The sequence below is a fragment of the Nothobranchius furzeri genome, chromosome 9 (genome assembly GCF_043380555.1).
Source record: "Nothobranchius furzeri strain GRZ-AD chromosome 9, NfurGRZ-RIMD1, whole genome shotgun sequence".
Taxonomy (NCBI): Eukaryota; Metazoa; Chordata; class Actinopteri; order Cyprinodontiformes; family Nothobranchiidae; genus Nothobranchius; species Nothobranchius furzeri.
The window spans coordinates 59,384,951-59,405,961 of NC_091749.1; the positions used below are offsets into that span (position 1 = coordinate 59,384,951).

General features: G+C 41.3%; 2 protein-coding genes across 6 annotated transcripts in view; one reads left to right on the plus strand and one right to left on the minus strand.

Annotated features, from left to right (window-relative positions):
* The window catches only part of ap1g1 (adaptor related protein complex 1 subunit gamma 1), a 28,443-nt gene extending 24,626 nt beyond the window's left edge, over positions 1-3,817 (minus strand). The window contains exon 1 of the mRNA XM_070554554.1: positions 3,702-3,817. The gene's annotated coding sequence lies outside the window, so the exon portion shown is untranslated. The remainder of the gene's footprint in view (positions 1-3,701) is intronic.
* Positions 3,818-4,179: 362 nt separating this feature from the next.
* On the plus strand, positions 4,180-18,115 carry znf821 (zinc finger protein 821). Of its 5 annotated transcripts, none has more exons than XM_070555000.1 (6): positions 4,180-4,298; positions 12,428-12,559; positions 12,685-12,823; positions 13,437-13,535; positions 13,766-13,932; positions 14,489-18,115. In XM_070555000.1, exons 2-6 carry the CDS (start codon positions 12,510-12,512, stop codon positions 15,384-15,386), a joined length of 1,353 nt encoding a protein of 450 aa, XP_070411101.1. In that variant the 5' UTR covers positions 4,180-4,298; positions 12,428-12,509; the 3' UTR covers positions 15,387-18,115. The 5 variants fall into 5 exon arrangements, with proteins under 5 accessions (XP_070411101.1, XP_070411100.1, XP_070411099.1 ...); XM_070554999.1 differs by having other exon boundaries at positions 12,705-12,823; XM_070554998.1 differs by lacking the exon at positions 4,180-4,298 and adding an exon at positions 4,311-6,469 and having other exon boundaries at positions 12,708-12,823.
* The last annotated feature ends 2,896 nt before the right edge of the window (positions 18,116-21,011 follow it).

Here is a 21,011-nt window from a genome sequence, read left to right on the forward strand (position 1 = left end):
GGAGAGCCAAAATGCTCCCATACACGTGGCCTAAATAATGCAGGTGGTTTATCAAGCTCCTCTCCTCCTCTACCATGACGACCGCTGTGCGCTTTTCCTTTGGATTGAACAGGTAGCGCCTCCGCCCTCTGTGAACTGTGTGTGTGCCGAACCATAGAGAAAGATCCGTACGGGATCACAGATCAATGATGACCCATTACACCCCTAGTGATGATGACACACTTAGTTGCCATCCTCGTGTCTGCAGGTCCTTTCCTCAGAATCTAAAAACTTGTAGTAGAGACAGGAAAAAACATGAATGAAGCCAAAACGGGGTTAGGGGCATTTCTCATGAGGAAAAAAACAGTATCACAAGGTAAATTGCTCCAAAAAGTGGACTTTCTATGATGTGACCCCTTTAATGCAGTACCCAAGTTAGAGAGAGACCATTTTATTTTCCTTGCTATTACTGAAGGCTTGTATTAAAAGGACACAGAAGATAATGAAGCTGAACTAGAAACGGTGGTAACTACACATAAAGCCAAGTCCATTTTCTCTTCGGTCCCAAATGCTGAAGTGGATGTTTGATAAAAAAAAGGAACACGATGCCCTTTCACAAATCATTATGCTGTGATGAACTACTGGAAAGCACTGGTCACACACAATGTTTCTATGTGGTTTATGTAACATTACTAAATGGGGCTCCATGTTGATTAGGACTTTACACAAGCATACGATGAGGGGGCTAGAGTTATGGTTTTGGTTCAGAGTCAGTGCAACTAACCCCAGCTGCACCACCAAAATGCACTGAATTACGTATTTCTGGGACAACAGATGACATAAAAAGACTAGATTAGAAAATGCATAGCCAGTATGTTTGCTTAATTCAACAAAAGTAACAAAAAAGACCAACAACAAGACCTTATCTCACTTGTTGCAGTTTTTTTTATCATCGTTTGTAACGTGAACGCTAATCTGTCTGCAGCTTTGTTTATGAACATTGTTGGGTTTTTCAGTTTATAAATTCTGCTCTAAACAAAGAGGAAAGACGTTGTTTAGAAGTATTGTACAACTGTCGGAAATGCCTGTCTGCATTCATAAACAACTACTGTTGTTTATGAACTCGAATGTAGAAATCAAGACGTTTTGTTAGAGGAAAATGAGAAACACTACCTTCCTGTGTTGCAGTCCTCAATGGAAGTTGATTATTGTGATGTTTAAACCTACTAGAAGAAAAACATTTATTACATAAATGTCTAATTGGTGTGGCTATCTTGGAGGTTTGAAAAATAGAAATAAAACTCTGTTGGTGTTTTACAGTTTCTGAACGGTGAAGGTCCAAACCAACAGCTTGGTAATTACACTTGAGGCTTATGTCATTGTTTTTAAACTAAAGTCCCATTGTTTTTATCACACACCTCCGTATTTGACCCATCCCCATAGAGGGGAGCGGTGAGCTGCAGCAATGGCTGCGCTCAGGAACTATTTGGTTGTTTAACCCCCCAATCCAAACCCTTAAAGCTGAGTGTCAAGCAGGGAGGCATTGGGTCCCATTTTTAAAAGTCTTTGACTCGACCGGGAACTGAACCTTGATCTCCCAGTCCCAGGGCGGACACTCCACCGCTGGGTCACTGAGCTGGTTAATTACGTAGTCCCGGTAATACCGTACACCGTGGTAAAATGTGGAAGAAGCTAGACGGTATTAAAATTTGGATACCGCCCATGACTAGCAGAGAACATCTAGGCTAGTAGAAGCTAACTGTTAACATTAGCAACTCCACCACACCACACAGCATAACTCCTCCAGGGTTGTGTTATTTGTGGAGATAAACCATCAATGTTGCAAAGCAAAAGGAGTAAGTGGTAGAGTTGTGTTGTTATCCAAAGACAAAATGTCCAAATATCAGGAAATAAGAAGCTACTTTGTCCTCCAGTAGAATTCTCTGCTGAAAAAGGCACACCAGAGCTTTTAAAGCCTTTTTTTAAAGATTGTGGTTTTGTGGAAAAACCCAAGAATTCACTTTGATCAATGGAGAAGCTGGACAGAAAAGGCTACTTTAATAAAGCCAGAGACCTACTGTCTGTTCCAACACCATTTAAATGAGCTAAGCAGAATGGACCCAAGTGTTGGGCTCCATGAATCAGGTCTCTAGCTGTGTTTATAATCAACACAGAAGGTAAATCCAGCCCCTGATGTGAGCTGATTAAACTACTTTTCTATACTTTAGCAGACCAAAAGTATACTCAGTAACAAAAAAAATCTACTTTAATAGATTTTTCTTTTTTTTTGCTGCCATATTTGTATTCAGATATAAACAAAACAAGATTAGCTTTTCCCATGTAATCCTACAAAAGGGTGTTGATTCGAATGCAACACTCTTCTGCCTATACTGTTTATTTAACCCATGTAAATCTGGCATATGTGGCTGTTTAAAACTGTTTTCCTATAATAAAAAAAAGTCTTGTTGCAAATACTTGATTCCACAAACTGAAGGAATAAAACTTGAATTCACTTTGTAACTTCTTCCTTGAGACTAGTAAATGGAGTTGCAAAGCCCAACCCCATAGCATTACTGTTGATTTAGATGATAAATTGAATCACAGGAAGTTCAAAAGTTGAAAGACTTTAAACTTCCAAAGTACTTTGTTTGCTGTATGCTGCAATCTAAACACAAAGTTGGCCCAAAACAAACAGGCGAAGACAAATAAGATCATCTCAGCTACTTGTATACAAATCATCAATCACCATGAGAGCACTGGCTCTACCTGAAGCAGTAGAAAAGGGTGGTAATGTTAATGTGACAGGTAACGTAAATCCACCAGGTACCGAAGAATGGCACATGCCTCACACTGGTTAGCTCACTTCCTTCTTACTGTTGACTTCCCACAGATCAAACGTTTTCAAGCTACAGGTGAGGTGACACTAACATGACACACATATGTGATTAAATGAGTGAATCTGAATGTAGCCTTCTTCAAAACGTCAACACCTAATATCATAAAACTTTAGCAGATCACCGTCTACGTTTTAACCACAAAGCTTCCTAGATACCCGAAGGCTTGTTGGCTAAAAGTTTATAAATCATTTAAAGAAACGCAGTCCGACGCCATTCCCAAATATAACACGGTTGTGATTAAATTTGCAAAGGCAAAGCACACTTTTCAAAACAAGCCATTGACGAGCTAGTGCGCGTTTAAAGGGCACGATGATAGTTAATCACTACAGCGTCACCTTGACTGACACTATTCACCTAAACTATAATTTACCTCTATAGCATTACACAAAATGGACTAAATGGTGAAAGGGGGCATTAACCTGCGTCTAATCGCCAATTGATCAGGGCATGATGCAGTTAAGGCCTTCTTCAAGCATTTGGATTATCGAGCTAGCGAGTCATCCTTACCGTTAGCTAACTAGAATGCTCTGGAAACGAGAGAGCGTTTGTTGGTATAAACGCCTTTAAAAGGATATTAAAAATAAATTCAGAGTTACAAGTTGTCATGATGTTTGTGTGTTGGTGAACAGTGACACTGGTGTACCACCTAGCCCAGCTAACTTAGCTGCTGACAGGCACAGCCCCGGTGCACTGAGGGCTGCCACTTCCTATGCAGCGCTAACACTGAGTTAACACCGTAAATACAATCAAAACACAGATAAATATACATCGTTAAAGCGACGTATGCACATTTATGACAAAGTGTTATTTACTGAATGTACTTACAAGCCGTAATGACGCCAGGAAAGAACTGGAATCGTCTCTACTAGCAATGAAGGGAGGAACACACTAGACATGCAAAATGGTGGCTACTCCAGCCTCAGCACATCTACCGCAGGCGGAGGGTTACGCTGGCGGAGGTTGGTGAAAGAAGGTTAAAGCAAGCAAACGCAGCATATAATAGTCGGAAATTTTGCAAACGTGAACGAGTCACACGTTTGTAAAAATTGTAACTCCTAACTACTTTAGATATCTAAAGATGGTTATTGTCTGAAGTAATCCCCATACATTTTTAACATGCTGAGCAAAATATTGAGATACAAACTATTTAAATTCCGTATTTCAATGCTTCCAGATAAATGTTTGTACGAAGCACAGTAATTATTTTGGGAGATTTTTACATTTGCAAGAAGCTATTGTTATTCACGTGTTAAAATGTAATTACATAGCTCATGTGCACTTTGTTTATATGTTACAACGACCTGCCAACAACGCAGACATCCAGCTCAAGTTACATTAACGTTAGCCTGGACCAGAGCTCATCACAATCTGCCTCTGACCGAGACTCACACCTGATATGCCAGTATTAACTGGACATTATGGGTAATAGTTTAATTATGCTTTCGTTATCACAAGAAATCTGGCTAGGTGGATGAATTCTAAACCATTTTTGTAATTTACCTGTTCATGCATTGCCTTGCAAGCTTACCGTTCTCGCAGTGATTCAAATAGCTAACATTTTGTTGGTTAGCCAGCTATATATCGTTAAAACAATCTCACTCAGAAGAGTTCCGTGTGACTGAACATTGCGCCTTTCTGCTCTGTTGTAAGATGTGTCTTGTATCGTGTCTTTGTTATACACGAATCTCATGACACCTTGATTATTGTGTTGGGACGGCATATTTTCGTTTAACCTTGCGGAGGAGTACGTTTTTGCCGTGTCAGTGTCGTGCTGCGGTCAGTTTACTCGTGGCATTCAGTGATGACGACTACATCAATGTTATGGCTATAGGAGAGCAGTGGTGTGTAGCGCCACCTAGTGTTGTTACTGAGCTGTCCAAGAAACCATTTTTTAATTGCATTACCTGTTATGTAAGGTACTGCATCCAGTTTGTTTTTGCACAATTTTATGAATGTATTATTAAATATACATTTATTTTACAGTTTATTAATTAATATGGATTTATTATTTATAGTAATTATATAACCCAATTATTATTAGGAAAAGTTAGTGCATTTAACGCTAATTATGTGGATTGTCGTTAGGAATTTTCGGGTCTCGGCCACAGTTTAAACAAGTTTTTTTAATTACAAGGCACATTTGTATGAAAACAACAATAGAACGTGTGTAAGAGTAATTATACAAATGCAGATGCTCAAGTGGCTCCAAAACATACACCAGGGGGCGCTGCAGCATTGCATTATAGTACTATGATTAAAAAGTCTCGTTTTTAACTTTGACAAACTTAACACTTATTTTACGAAGTTATTTTATCTTTTAATTTTATTGAAAATACTAAGTTAACACAGCTCTTCTGTTTTTACATGTTTACACTTAAAGACATTTTTATTGTTTGACATTCCAGGCCAGAGGCTTTCTGGTGAACAAACAGCATAAGTTATCAAAAACTATGTTGTGTAAATCCAGAAATCATCTAAAAATTAGAACGTTTTTCTTTTTTTAAGGGCTGGTAAAACCAGACTCGTATTTCTACCATATGTATCCACTGGGATGTACTGTACAGTCTCATATACCTGCTTTAGGACCGTGTCAAGTTATATCTGAATTGTATAAAGCTTGAAAATTACATGAAATTTACATGAAAACATGTAAAAACATGTTTGTGAAAAGGATCTGTATGAATGGAGTGACTCAACTCTAGATTAGTTTTTCTAATTTGAATAAATTCAGATGTCAAAAGAAAGGAATTGTTTTATCTAAAGAAAACAGCTTAATCATTTTTGTTGTTCTCTCAATAAATGCTTTGTATAGATAATAAAAAGTAAAACTAAAATAATAATCACTTCATGCAGTTGTTGCAAAGAACATACAAATAATTAGTGCAGAGTTAATTGTAACATACTTTTCCCTTTCTATTTTCTTACATTTTTAATCACCATTTTTTAGTTTTCTCATTTTTATATTTTTAAATCGTTTTTTAGTTATCTAAAAAATAATAGTGCTTGCGAAGCCCTCATGATTTAGGCGTTATATAAAAATCTTTCTTTCTTTCTTTCTTTCTTTTTTTCTTTTTTTCTTTCTTTCTTTCTTTCTTTCTTTCTTTCTTTCTTTCTTTCTTTCTTTCTTTCTTTCTTTCTTTCTTTCTTTCTGTTCAAACTACACACCCCACAATGCATTTCGCGTGACTCCGGCTCTTTAACGCTAGCGATCAGCTGAGCTCGTGTGGCGATCTGGGAGCGCGGGCAGCCAACGGCTCGGCCTCAGAGCGGCTCGGCGCTGCTCGGTGCGTCTCTGCTCGGACAGAAGCATCGTTTGACCCCTCCTGAACGAGCGGAGAGGGAGCTTTTTTATGTGACTTTAATATTTCGCGTTTTTCTTTGTTTACGCCTCCACGAGCGCCCCTCGTTCCTCGGCTGGAGTGATACATTCAGCACGTTACTTTATCATTTGGTTCAGTATCGGTTCGCTAATATTTGGAGTACACCTGGACTGCATGGGGGAACGTCCTGGGTTAGGAGATAATTTTTTCCTGCCCGGGAAGTGGACAGTACTATGTCCAGGCGGAAACAGACCAACCCCTTCAAAGTTAACTGTACGTATCTCCGAGGTTCTGTCCTTTTATCCCCCTCTCTATATGTATTCCACCGACTTACCAGTATTCAGAGGTAATTAACCAAATGTAAATGCAAACACATGCTTTTATATGTTTGTATTTGATCAGTTACGGTTTACTTACCATTTGTCTGTCAAGGCATCACATGACTTAAGTGACTCATCTTATTTCCTAGACAAATATATAGCTAATATATGAGAAAATGGGTTGGAAACTTACTGAAGAAACAATGCGAAACAGCAAATAAAAAGTCAAATAAGTTTACATTCAGCAGCGACTTAAAGAAGTTCTAAAATGCATCGATTGTATATCTGCAGACAGGAATGGTGGTTATTACTTTGATCACCTGTCCTGTAACACAGATTAACAAACACTCATCAGTAAGTGCCAAACAGTGTGTGTGTGTGTGTGTGTGTGTGTGTGTGTGTGTGTGTGTGTGTGTGTGTGTGTGTGTGTGTGTGTGTGTGTGTGTGTGTGTGTGTGTGTGTGCGTGCGTGCGTGCGTGCGAGAGAGAGAGTCAGTCAGTCACTCAGTATGATGGACCTGGAGATACTTTTGTCTTTTAAGTAGTTTGGAGTACTTTTGACAGTTCTCCTTTGACCTGAGAAAATTTTTTCTGATGTATTGTAATCACTATGAACATCCGCTTCAATCAGAAAGCTTTTGAAAATCTTCACGCTGATGGAGGAAGTGTGACAACTGTAGGCGTAGAGCTTTATGATGTGTGTGTGTGTGTGTGTTTCTGGAGAGAGGGAGTGGCGTTCAGATTTTTGGTTTATCATTAGATGGATGATAAATACTTGTTTACATTCGTTTTGTGAAAAGTGAGTCTAGCAGGGTGCATATTCTGTCTTTTTGAGACTACTACTCATAGAAAATAAACACAAATAAAGGTCTAGGTTTTGACTAACGTTAACGCTCTCGTTGATTCCCAGATGCATCACTCAGATGTTTGTACTTCAGGAATGGTTGTTAGATCCCTTTGATCCCTTTTTGAGTTGTCCATCTTGTTTAATAGATAAAAGTAAAACTGATGCACATTAAAATGTCTGACCATGTTAACTAGAAGAAAGTATTGATACACTGAAAAATCGCATTATTTCACATTAAGTAAGTAAGTAAAACTTTATTTATATATAACTTTTCACAGATAAAATCACAAAGTGCTTCACAACATACATAAAAAGGCCAAACAGTACAGGAGCACAAGGTCAACTTACATAAAAGCTTGTCTAAATAAAAGTGTCTTCAGCTGCTTTTTAAAAGAATCAACCGAGTCGGCCACACGAAGAAACAAGGGCAGGGCGTTCCAAAGTCTGGGAGCTACAGCGTGAAAGGACAGGTCCCCTCTGGTCTTAGGGACCTTCAGTAGGTTTTGACCCGAGGACCATAGAGTGCGGCCAGAAGAGTGAGGGATTAAAAGGTCTGATAAATATTGTGGAGCTTGTCCATTAAGAGCTCTAAAAGTCAAAACTAAAATTTTAAAATCAATTCTAAACTTGGACCGGTAGCCAATGTAAAGAAGATAAAACCGGTGTTATGTGAGCCCTTCTATTGGTTCCTGTTAAAAGCCTTGCTGCAGCGTTCTGGACCAACTGGAGACGACTGACATCTGATTTGTTAAAACAAGTAAAGATAGAATTACAATCATCTAAACGAGAAGAAATAAAAGCATGGATAATCATCTCCAAGTCCGATTTTGAAGCAAAAGCTCTCAATTTGGAAATGTTTCGCAAATGATAAAAGCAGTTCTTTACTAAATGTTCTGAGTGGCAGCTCGAAGACATGGACTGGTCAAAAAGAACACCAAGGTTTCTGAGACTGGTCTGGACTGAGGAGCTCAGGGAACCGAGGTGTTGTTTGTTTAGAATTAGAATACTGAATCAATATTTAAAAGCAGTGTATTTAAAAGATATTTTTATTGACATTTTACATGCAAACATTTACTGTATTACTCAAGTTTTCTGCTCCAGTTACGCAATTTGCTTTCATATTTTTATTTGTAAGCTCAAATATTTGCTGTCCAACAACAAATAGTTTTATTGCAATAATATCACAGAAGACACCTCAGAGTTTTTCACCTCTGACCTCCTGGCACGGTCTTCTTATTGGACGTTTTTTCTTAAACAGGCTGTTACCCGCTGAAGGGGATCGCCCGCGTAATCTACTACGGTTAAAGCTCAGCACAGCCCTCCTTTCTAAACATAGTTTGTTTAAACTACAATAGGAATAAATCAAATACAATGTACAAATACAATACAAATGTGGCTGCAGAAATCCCTGAAAGCTAATCAGCTCATTAGTTGCCCTGAAACACCTACCAGAGTTCAAAGTGAGAGCTGAAAGGGCACAGAAAGGCCAGGTGAGATGTTTTAACAGAAAATAAAAGTGGCAGATGTCATTTTTTATGTAATATGTTTTTATTTCCACCAGGCCTCTTGAGCCCAAACGCCAGAGCAGGGCTGTTGCTCAGCGAGAGTTAGATCAGACAGACTGACTGACAGACCAGACAGCCAGGCAGGCTGACACACACACATTTATATGCATTTATACACACACACACACACACTCTCTCTCTCAGGGAAGTCCAGACAACGATACAACAATGCTGTCTGTGTAATCGTGCTCTCTTGATCCTGAAGAACAATAAAATCCAGAAATGCTAAAAATGATTACATCTGAAGTTTTCTCTTTCAGTTTGACAGCAAATATAAGTTACATACGGCAAATGAAGCTGTGGCTTTTATACTTAGTGGTATAAAAACATAGAAACACATAGGTTTATTAAAAATAAGGACACCATAACAAACACGTTTTGTTAATTGCTTGATGTTTTTGTCGTATCAGTTTTTTCTCATGCTTCATTTCTTCCCTCAGGTGTGTAAACCTGCTAGTAGAAGTGCAGAAAATAATCAGCACTGACGATTGTAAAAGTTTATGGGATTGGACGTAGTGCAGCCTCCTGTATTTAAATATTTGAAGATATTTTTAACTTTTTGTTCAGTGTGTGACGTTTCATAACAACTTCTGCTGGGACGGTCTTCTTCAGCAGAAAGGCTTAATCACTTCATCTTCAGTGTGACGCTAGGTCAGCAGATCAGACCTGATCAGATGTCTGGCCCACAGCTCTCCTGCTTGTGTATGGATGCAAGACGGGGCCCCAGTGCTTCCTGCAGATTCAGACAGCGTTGTGTGACGCTGTGTGTGTGTGTGTGTGTGTGTGTGTGTGTGTGTGTGTGTGTGTGTGTGTGTGTGTGTGTGTGTGTGTGTGTGTGTGTGTGTGTGTGTGTGTGTGTGTGTGCGTGCATGCATGTGTTTTGGAGGGGACGGTGGCTGGAAAGAACAAGGAGGGGCCTTCAAATTCAAAGAGACCCTCATTGCTTAGTGTTTGAGTAGTTTCAGCATTCTATCTTTTGTCTGTTTTGTTTAGCGCGCTACCCTCCGCCACTCTGCACACACACACACACACACAACACACACACACACACACACACACACACACACACACACACACACACACACACACACACACACACACTCTCTCTCTCTCTTTTTTTCCACCCTCTCTTGTGTGTGTCTGTTGGCTGATGAGTTTGTCTCTTTGTCTGGATTCAGTCAGACACTGCGTCACCTCCTGCCTACAGACACACAGACTCAGAGATAACATCACAGTGGCAGAGACTGGGGAGGAAGGGAGGGAGGAGGGCACAAGGAGAGACAGATGTACAGACAGCACTGGCAGCAGGGAGGGGGGGATGGGTATTTCTCACACATCAGTCATTGGCCGCATGCCGAGAAGCCGGCTCGTTGTCGTAGTTCAATACTCAGACCCACTCTGCTGCTGCTAATGAATGCACGGACCAAATCAAAGTAGCCAGATTACAAAAAAGGACAAACCTGAAGATTGTTTTCCACAGAGTGGGAGGGGAAAGTGTGTGTGTGTGTGTGTGTGTGTGTGTGTGTTTGCACAATACCTCAGGACTGTGTAATTACTTCTGTCAGTCTGAGGTAACTGAAGTCCAGATCTCTGACCTGTGTTGCAGGAAAGCGTGTGCACCAGAAAAGAAAATGGGATTTTGAAGCTGTCATTAATTCCTACCGTCCCGAGTTCCCGCGCGTACGTGTCGAAGGAGCTCTCGACAAAACTTTAAAGGAATGATGTTGGAGGCAGGTTTGTGGTGCGGGAAGAAAAGTGAAGGATTCTAACACATCCAACACATCTTGCGTCCAAAAAGAGCTGCTAGCATCACAGAGAGCCAAATGGGCCACATGTGTGGTGTCACGATAAAGCTGCAGCACCACCTTAGATATGGAAGTGGTGGCTACATGTAAGGAGGGGCGACAGAGGGCGAGCCAGGCTGTTCGACGTGTGTGTGGGTGGTGATGAGAGGGACGAGGAGAAACGCACTGTTAGCAGTTAGCTGGAGAAAACCAGGCTGCTTCTCCTGAGGGACTGCAGCAGAGATGTTGTAGCGGCTAGCATGCATCGGTGTGAAAGAGAGGGGGTTGGGTAGGAAATGTTAGTTCATGGTCATGCAGACGTGTCAGTGGGTTCGCCTCGCTGACTTCTCATGCACAGTGTTTGTGTTGAACGGTTCATTTGGGTCTGCAAGGAAGTTTATTGTCAGTCGTGTCTGGACAAAGTTCTTTAGGAAAAGTCCAGAAGCTTTGCCTTTTCTGTGTTTTAAACAGAACTGAAAGATGGAATTTGAAACTAAACACAGCAAGAACACACCAAAGAAGTCCAGAAGCTGTTTTCTTTTTGCAGATGATGTTGAAGGTTATATAATAAAATTAGAATTCAAAAAATCTATAATCGCTTGTGCTTAAAACTCCAAACATAATTATTGCCCCTTACACATTTTGTTATGGAAGTATTAGATGGACACAAAAAGCCTTTTAAAATATGTTTATAACATTTTAAAAAGTTCAAATTATAAAGAAAAAAAGTTTAAAGTTATTGACCTGCACTTGTATAGCACTTTTTGGAGTCAGAGGACTCACACACACACACACACACACACACACACACACACACAGGTTGCCACAGCTGTCCTGGGGCACACTGACAGCGGCGAGGCTGCCGAGCACAGGCAGCACCAGCCCCCTCGACCACCACCAGCAGGCAAGGAGTGAGAAGAGTCTTGCCCACAGACACAATGACTGACACGACTGCAGGAGCCTGGGTTGGAACCAGCAACCCACCGTTTACAGGGCGAACTCCTAACCCCTGAGCCACCGTCGCCCTTTGAGTTTGCTGTAATGGACAAGCATCATGGGAAATGCAGTAAAGAGACCTGAGGCAATTGTTGGAAACTAGTTTATGAACGTTTCGATACAAATCCAACTTCACTACATTTCATAAACGTCCAGTTTTCACCAACAATGCTAAAATAAAAGGCACAATAATAGGAAAGCAGCGCATTTATTTCAGTCATGTTATTTGGCATGAAGATACTTGAGATGAACAATTTTTATACCAGTTGTATAAGTTGAAGGTCTGATCAGTTATCAAGAGAAAATGTCAAATCTGTCATCGTTGAATCAGCCTGTAAAAACACTTGGCTTGCAGTGAGGATGATGTTTATCAGTGATGCTCCCAAGGGGTGGAGGGGCATGGCCATTGGCCACCCCTGGAAAATTGTTGGCCCCACCAGGGAAGACCATCGGGGCCCCATTATGAAACTTTTTCTGGCGGCGCCACTGCTCTTTACCACAAAAAACTTTAAAAAACCTGACTGACAGATTGCCACATCCAGTGTTGTTGACTGTCACAATTAAGGGTCTATAGAGAGCAACAATGTTGAATCCACATCTCCTTAAATAATCACATCCCATCTAAAACCGTCGTTAAGGCTGTGTTTTCTCTTGTTTGGACCATATTTTATTTCCCCGTCAGCACGGCCCGTTGTTCTGATCTCTGCTGTCCGTTTCCAGGGCCGTTCCACACTTCAGGCCTACTGGGGCTCCAGCACACTATTAACATGGACGGCAGGGACGAATTCACCGAAGACAGCGAATGCTGCTGCAACAACTCCCAGGAAGTCCAAGGGCAGGACAGTCTGTCAGGTACAGGATGAAGGGTCGGGACCGGTGGGGAGGACAGGATGGACTCTGTAGGATCATCCTCGGCCTGAGGGCTGTTGGTGAGAATAAGCCCTGCTCTGTGCTCTATTGTCCGTCTGTATTGATAGGGCTGTGTTTGCCTCCATAGAAGAAAGCGATAGCGACCCCGACAACCACGGAGAAGACTCATCCTCCAACACCTCTGCTGACGACCACATGACCACCAAGAGGGTGCAGTGCCGCCTGCAGGGAGCGGGAGTCAAAGAGGTGAGCCTTAGTTATTTATTTTTCATTTTAATTATGTTTGTGTATTTTAACGTATTTAGTTTTATTTTATAATCCACTCAGTGTGTGCAGCTTAGTCCCCTGAAGGCTGTGTAAGAAACAGCAGCTGGCGTTTATTCAATGACATTAAGCACAGAAAATCTGACTGTTTAGGTGGTAAACAGCAACAGGACACTAAGATCATGTAAAATAAGTACATTTGTTGTGTTTTTATGTAAGAAGGTCTTTAAACAAAAGGTGTGAAACACTAAAAGAGGCTCAAGCATCGGTTAAACAAACTCTCCAGTCTGTTTATAAAGGATCTGCGTTTTAGCGTGTGTGTGTAAAACATCTGTGACAGCATCGTGTCGCTGTTGATGAGTCACTGAGAGTTTTGCACAGTCATACACTCAACACATCATCATCATCTCACACTAAAATGTTTCAGACAGAGATGTGCTACTAGTGACCACACGGGTCACAACATCCACTCGATGCAAACAAGCTAAAAGCTGAAAATCAAAGGTTTTCGTCTTTTTTTTTTTGTCAAACTCTTTTCTTTTCCGACAGAAACTCTGGTGTTCTGCACCTATCTAATGAACCTTTTCTTCATCAGGAGAGTGAGGAGGGGGCAGACCTCGGCAACAACTTTGTTTGTCCTCTGTGTACGCTGGACTTCAGCAGCCCTGAGAGACTCATCTCACATGTTTACCAGGTGAGGATTACATTAGCCTTTTCGGCTCTTTTCGTGAAAATGTACCATTAGCTTAAAAATGCTTCTCTTGTTCTGTGATTGCTTTCCTGCGATACAACCACGATTTAATTCTTCATCCATCTGTTTCTTTTCTAAATTAGCACAATTGTCTCCTGCAAAAACTAGGCCCATGACATCTACTGATGTTTGTTCAGCTTCGTCTGCTAATCTGTCTTCACTGTCTTCACCAGCACACGACCGTGATGAGCAACACCAAGAGCTACGTGTGCCCGGTGTGTGGGCGAGCGCTCAGTTCTCCTGGCTCACTTGGCCGGCATCTTCTCATCCACTCGGAGGACCGCCTCTCCAACTGCGCCGTCTGTGGTGCACGCTTCACGGACACCGACAACTTTCACAGGTTCAGCTCAGCTCTGGCCTCTAATGCATATTGGTTTTATTTTTAAACCAGCAAGAAATGATGTATTTTTTTATAGATGGGGTGCGTTTTATTTCAAAATGCAGAGTTTTGGAAACGTGTGTGCAACAAATGATGCTGGAGTGAAATGCATGTTCAGCACAGGAGCAGTGGTTCTAAAAGTGAGAGGAACCAGATTGCGGAACCATGAGGGATGCATAAAATTAGTACTGCAAGGACAGATTTATTGGGAAAAAAATGTGAATGTTGCTTAGCAACTACCATTAGGCTTTTAAATGTACACAGCATTAGTAAGGATAGGATACGTGTTTAAGAGAAGCTGACAAATCGTACACGGTAGAGAATAGTTACGTGTTACTGCTGCCTGCTGATTGAAGGCGGACTGAAAAAGAAAGGAAAAGCTGTAGCTATGTGTGCAAGCGTCTCATGTGGTGCTGAACTGAACTACGTACCTTTTCTCTGTGGTTTATCTGTCACAGAAGTGGAGTTTTCCATAAACCTGATCCGAGTTTTTTGTGTTTTCTAATGTTTGTTCCAGGGAGAAGCTCAAAGACGTCCTCGACACAACCAGGTTGGACATTGGTGGTGGAAGGGACCCCTGCTCCCTCTCCAGCAGCCCCATGAGCAGCCCAGGCTCCGGGACTCACTCCTGCCACGGAGCAGGTCCTAGTCCTAGTTCATATCAAGGTCCTGAGGCCAGTCTCTGTCCAGCCCAGCACACCTGCCAGGGAACCAGCCACATGTGTCAGGATCCACGACCGTGCACTGGGTCTGACCAAGCACCCACCTTTCCTTCACTGCCCGACAGCCTCCTATCCGAAGGGCCATCACTCGCATCTATACCTGAAGCTCTCAACTCCTCCTCCTCAGCCCTTCCTCCTATACCTGACATCCTGAGCCCCATGCCGGTTTACCCAGCTGGAGTTCTGCTGGTGTGCAACAGCTGCGTGGCCTATCAGCAGTTAGTAGAGGAGCAGTCACCGATGAGAAAATGGGCTCTGCGGCGGAAGAACGAGCCCTTGGAGGCTCGCTTGCAGCGCTTAGAACGAGAGCGCACGGCAAAGAAGAACAAGCGAGCGTGTGAGACGGATGAGGAGAGGGAGCTGAGGCGACTGCGGGACCGCGAGGCCAAGCGCATGCAGAGGATGCAGGAAACGGAGGAGCAGCGGGCGCGCCGGCTGCAGAGGGACCGGGAGGCTATGCGCCTAAAGAGGGCCAACGAGACGCCGGAGAAGAGGCAGGCCAGACTGATCCGTGAGAGGGAGGCAAAGAGGATCAAGCGCCGTCTAGAGAAGATCGACCCTGCTCTGAGGACGCAGATCGAGCATGATCCGGCTGCCATGGCTGCCCTCACAGCGGACATGAGTCTCTTTCAGTTCCCCTGTCCTATGCCTGTTCCCTCCATTGATAACGGTCTCTTTATGAAGCTGCCGTAGTTGGGAGGAAAAAGAGCAACATCCTTAACCTGTCTCATCAGGTTGTCACGGTTACACTGAACCATCACTTGCTTGTTTTCTTCTGCATTGAACCGCCTCGTATAAACTACTTTGTGAAATATAGAAAAAAAAATCATGGGTTTCTAATTTATTCCAAAACCTTGAGAACAGGGTTGAGAATGTTTCCTATTGTGCGGATGATGACATAAGAGCATGTTGTAAAGACATTTATCTGTTTGTGGACTCGCAGGTTTTACGTTCTAGAGGGAGCAGGTAAACTCTTCCTCTGAGGAAAAAACAAAAACAAATCATTTGCACATGGATCCTCAGTGGGAGGAGAGGGAGCCTCTGTAGCCACAGCCCCTTCCCTTCCGCTCCACCCGGCCAGCCCCGGTAGCTACACCTCCCACTTCGAGCTGCTGCCAGGGGAAGCTCATGTCCTATCTACTACCTCACCTGGTGCTGTGGCTGGCGGCGTTCCAACACCGAGCTTCCAAAGCTCCTTACAGACTGGACGACTCTACAGCAGATGCAGGTTTCATTCCAGGGTTTGTGTTTATCATTAAGGCACTTTAACTGGACGTTCATCGAAGCAACCACAACATTTCGAAGTGCGTATGAAGGAGTCGACACTGAATGTTTGTCCTCTTGGAACAACGTCCAACAGCATTCCCTCCGTCTCCTCGGTTTATTGGTCCCACCTCCTTGCATTATTTTTGCCAAGATTTGACTTCATATTGTTTTTAACTTTTTTGTTACCGAGCCTTTCCCTGGCTCTTATTGACTCAGTCTGTGCTGCTGTTATCGTACTGTACAATACATTAGTTACCTCTTATTATATCTGGACTCATTTTATTGAAGACTATGTACTGAAATATTCTCTTAAGTGGTTAAAGTGAGAGGGGAAAATACCTAATATGTTACCTGTTGACCTCAGAATTTGTCACATTACTTGAATTCTGCCTGCAAAGATGCATTTGGCTTTTATTTATTTTTTGCCAATGAGTAAACGACTCCATGAAAGTGTTTTGTAGAATTGTAGAAATGCGTACTTAAGTAACCTCTGCTTTGTGCAATTTCTGTAGCATTGCCATGCTTTGTAAGTCTGCAGTATCCTCAGATTGGCTCACTAGTACCACCTAAACTGAGTTTATGTCTTATTTTTTATGGATTCAAATGACTGAGAAGACCAAGACCTAAATCCAAGACCATGGTCTTGAGTCGGAAAAGGGATGAGGTCCTGCCCCAAGTGGAGGAGTTTAAGTATCTCAGGGTCTTGTTCACGAGTGAGGGAATGCTAGAGCGGGAGATCGATAGGTGGATCGGTGCTGTGTCTAGAGTTCTGCTGGCGTTGTACCGGTCTGTCGTGGTGAAGAGAGAGCTGAGCCAGAAGGCGAAGCTCTCGATTTACCAGTCGATCTACGTTCCTACCCTCACCTATGGTCACGAGCTTTGGGTAGTGACCGAAAGAACGAGATCGGGGATACAAGCGGCCGAAATGAGTTTTCTCTGCAGGGTGTCTGGGCTCTCCCTTTGAGATGGTGAGAAGCTCGGTTACGGGGGAGGGGGGAGATTATATTCATTTATATGCATTAACCATATTCAAGCACATATTTATGCAATGTGATATACATGTTTCCATTGTCAAAGTGTTTGGGGTATTTTGTTGTTAAAAATTTTAATGTCAACCTTTTAGGCCAAGTCCTTATATTTCGTTTTGTTCACCAACTACAGGATTACCTCCGGTTTGTTTGTTTTTAACTTCTCCAGATGCAAAACTCTTCTGTGTCAACTTAGCTGTTTCAGTTTCTGTTTGAGTCACTCCTAGCTGAAAGTCATTCTACCTTCTGATGGTTACAGAACATTTAAGCACGTCGTACAGTGACTTGGGTCACACGCGGAGGCTTTCCTAGGAGTGCATCAAACTTCTATGCAACAGATTTATTACAAGTCTAGGAGAAAAGGTGACTTTTCATTGAAACTATGCAGGATGCAGGGTGAAACGTTCAAACAAAATTCTAAGTTGACAAAAGGCTCCGCTTCTCAGGCAATTAAACTCAGTAGGAACATGTTGGTGTAAATAGTCACCCAGCACCTGGGCCTAAATGCATCTCGACCCATAAGAATATTTAGGATTTTGTTGCATAATGTGATGGGAACAGTACTCTTTAGTTATGTTATTCCAAGGTTTATGACATAGAAGCAGCAGGGTCTCACTGCCATCCCGTTCATGACGCTCACTCAGACCCATCAGGTGTCACTTGTTCCTCTCGTGTCTCAGACGATGAATACCAAGTATTCTCAGAGGTCGGTTGCTCAGTTAGCTCTGGACCACTTTTGTGCAGCAGTTAGAAAGCTTCTTGCTTTGCAGCAGGATTAGATTAACACTGCATGTTGTAAAACTGCACTTGTCCTATATTTAGCTTGTGTTCTGTTTGTTTATGCCTACGTGTAATTTGTTTTATATTCATTTTAGTCAAAATGGTAAAATTGATGGCCTTTCTGTATGAATTCTATCAGGATTTTCTATAAATGTCCATGTTTACAAATGATGTCTGAAAAAGGCCAAATGAATGAGATCAACTGCTAAGAGCAACATAAAGTTGTTATCGATTGATTCTGACTGGGTGGCACTTTAGACGCCATCCGGTCACCGCATCAACAGATGTACAGACCTTCATGAAACCTGGGGAAGAATGTGGAAATAAAACATTGAATTTATTACTAAATGAGTCTTCACCTATGATTTCCTTCTCTGCATAAGAACCATTTAATTTTTTTTATTCAGTACAATTTAAGAAATGTTATTTGTTCTGACAAAGATATGAAATTTTAACATTTAATTGCTGTTAGGTGTTTCTGTAACTTCTGTACATTTTCAGCCTCCCTCGTTTCGTGTTTTATCTTTTAAATACATTTTTAAATATTAAAACCAATCTATTGAGAAGCGCCTTGTGATCTTTAACTTAAAGGCTTAAAATAAAATCTTTTAATGAAAATATTTACACTTTTATTTCAGAAAAATAATATCCAACATTGCAAAGGAAGAAAAATTTACCAAACAAGTTTTTTTTTATCTTTTTTGCTCATTTCATTAGAATTTCCAGTTCATTTTTTGTAATCTACCTAATTTTAATAAAGTAAAATAATTGTAAACTTTTAGGAGGAAACAAACAATTTTCTTGCAAAACGAAATCAGTGATAGTGGAAAATTTCAGGCCAGAAAACTTTAAAATTTTCTCACAAATACTACAAAATGCATTTGCATTTACAGGTGCTGGCCAGTAAATTAGAATATCATCAAAAGGTTGAAAATATTTCAGTAATTCCATTCAAAACGTGAAACTTGTACATTATATTCATGCAATGCACACAGACCAATGTATTTCCAATGTTCATTACATTTAAATTTGATATTCATAAGTGACAACTAATGAAAACTCCAAATTTGGTATCTCAAAAAATTAGAATATTCTGAAAAGGCTGAATATAGAAGACACCTGCTGCCACTCTAATCAGCTGATTTACTCAAAACACCTGCAAAGGCCTTTAAAAGGTCCCTCAGTCTTGTTTTGAAGGCACCACAATCATGGGGAAGACTTCTGACTTAACAGCTGTCCAAAAGACAATCATTGACACCTTGCACAAGGAGGGCAAGACACAAAAGGTGATTGCTAAAGAAGCTGGCTGTTCGCAGAGCTCTGTGTCCAAGCACATTAACAGACAGGCGAAGGGACGGAAAAAATGTGGTAGAAAAAAGTGTACAAGCTCTAGGGATAACCGCACCCTGCAGAGAATTGTGATGACAAACCCATTCAAAAATGTGGGGGAGATCCACAAAGAGTGGACTGCAGCTGGAGTCAGCGCTTCAAGAACCACCACGAGGAGACTCATGAAAGACATGGGATTCAGGTGTCGCATTCCGTGTGTCAAGCCACTCTTGAACATGAAACAGCGCAAGAAGCGTCTCGCCTGGGCCAAGGACAAAAAGGACTGGACTGATGCTGAGAGGTCCAAAGTTATGTTTTCTGATGAAAGCAAGTTCTGCATTTCCTTTGGAAATCAAGGACCCAGAGTCTGGAGGAAGAGCGGAGAAGCACAGAATCCACGTTGCATGAGGTCCAGTGTAAAGTTTCCACCGTCAGTGATGGTGTGGGGTGCCATGTCATCTGCCGGTGTTGGCCCACTCTGTTTCCTGAGGTCCAGGGTCAATGCAGCCGTCTACCAGGAAGTTTTAGAGCACTTCATGCTTCCTGCTGCTGACCAACTTTATGGGGATGCAGACTTCACCTTTCAACAGGACTTGGCACCTGCACACAGTGCCAAAACCACCAGCACCTGGTTCAAGGACCATGGTATCCCTGTCCTTGATTGGCCAGCAAACTCGCCTGACCTTAACCCCATAGAAAATCTATGGGGTATTGTGAAGCGGAGGATGCAATACGCTAGACCCAACAATGCAGAGGAGCTGAAGACGACTATCAGAGCAACCTGGGCTCTCATAACACCTGAGCAGTGCCACAGACTGATCGAGTCCATGCCACGCCGCATTACTGCAGTTATTGAGGCAAAAGGAGCCCCGACTAAGTATTGAGTGCTATACATGCACATTCTTTTCATGTTCATTCTTTTCAGTTGGCCAACATTAGAGAAACAAACATTTTTTCATTGGCCTTTAGAATATTCTAATTTTCTGAGATACCAGATTTGATGTTTTCATTGGTTGTCACCTATAAATATCAAAATTAAACGTAATAAACATCGGAAATACATTGGTCTGTGTGCATTGCATGAATATAATGTACAAGTTTCACGTTTTGAATGGAATTACTGAAATATTTTCAACCTTTTGATGATATTCTAATTTACTGGCCAGCACCTGTATAGACTAAGAATTTTTGTTACTTAGTGCATTATTAAGCATTATTTAACTAATTAAAAAGGTATTAACTGCTTAATATTAATGCTTAGTAATGCATTGCTAAGCAGACACCCCGGCCTTTTGTCCTAACTTAATATTTAACATAATCGGGAACATTAATAAATGATTTATTAATGCTTAATAATGCACTAAAAATGTTCATAAATGGACCCTTACTGTAAAGTCTGTATAAAAATAATCTTGAAATCCATCATTAAAAAGCGCTTCTAGAAGGAAAAAAATACAACACACTCAAAGTCGTCTTTTAAATTTATATTTGTATATATATTTATATATATTATATTGTGTTTACTTAACAAACATGATAAATGCAATGTCTCCATGTTAGCTGTAACAATAAAAATACAATATCTTTGTGTCTTTAAAGTACGTAAAATTAAAAACAGCAAAAAAACAAACAAAAAGAACAAAAAACGCCCTAAGTAGTTCACAGAGAAGTACAAATATACAGTACAAATCTATTTTATCCAAAAAGGGTAGAAATTAAAACGCAACAAAATAGAGATATTAATGCTTTGTTAAAGTCAGGTAGGTGCGGGATATTCTAAGGGAGCACTTTGGGTCAACAACTCTAAGGCTTCTGATAGAGATCAATACATATTGGTACAGCCATACGATAGTAAAACTCACTATACAAAGTTCATACAACCTGGGTTATACTTGAGGATTGAACGTTACATTTA

What these genes read in the sequence shown, in the direction of transcription:
- znf821 (XM_070554997.1), top strand. Translation starts at nt 6,430, where the DNA reads ATGTCCAGGCGGAAACAGACCAACCCCTTCAAAGTTAACT. An exon ending in CAACCCCTTCAAAGTTAACT is followed by an intron (nt 6,470 to 12,427) that starts GTACGTATCTCC and finishes GTCCGTTTCCAG; the next exon opens with GGCCGTTCCACACTTCAGGC. An exon ending in AGGGAGCGGGAGTCAAAGAG is followed by an intron (nt 12,824 to 13,436) that starts GTGAGCCTTAGT and finishes TTTCTTCATCAG; the next exon opens with GAGAGTGAGGAGGGGGCAGA.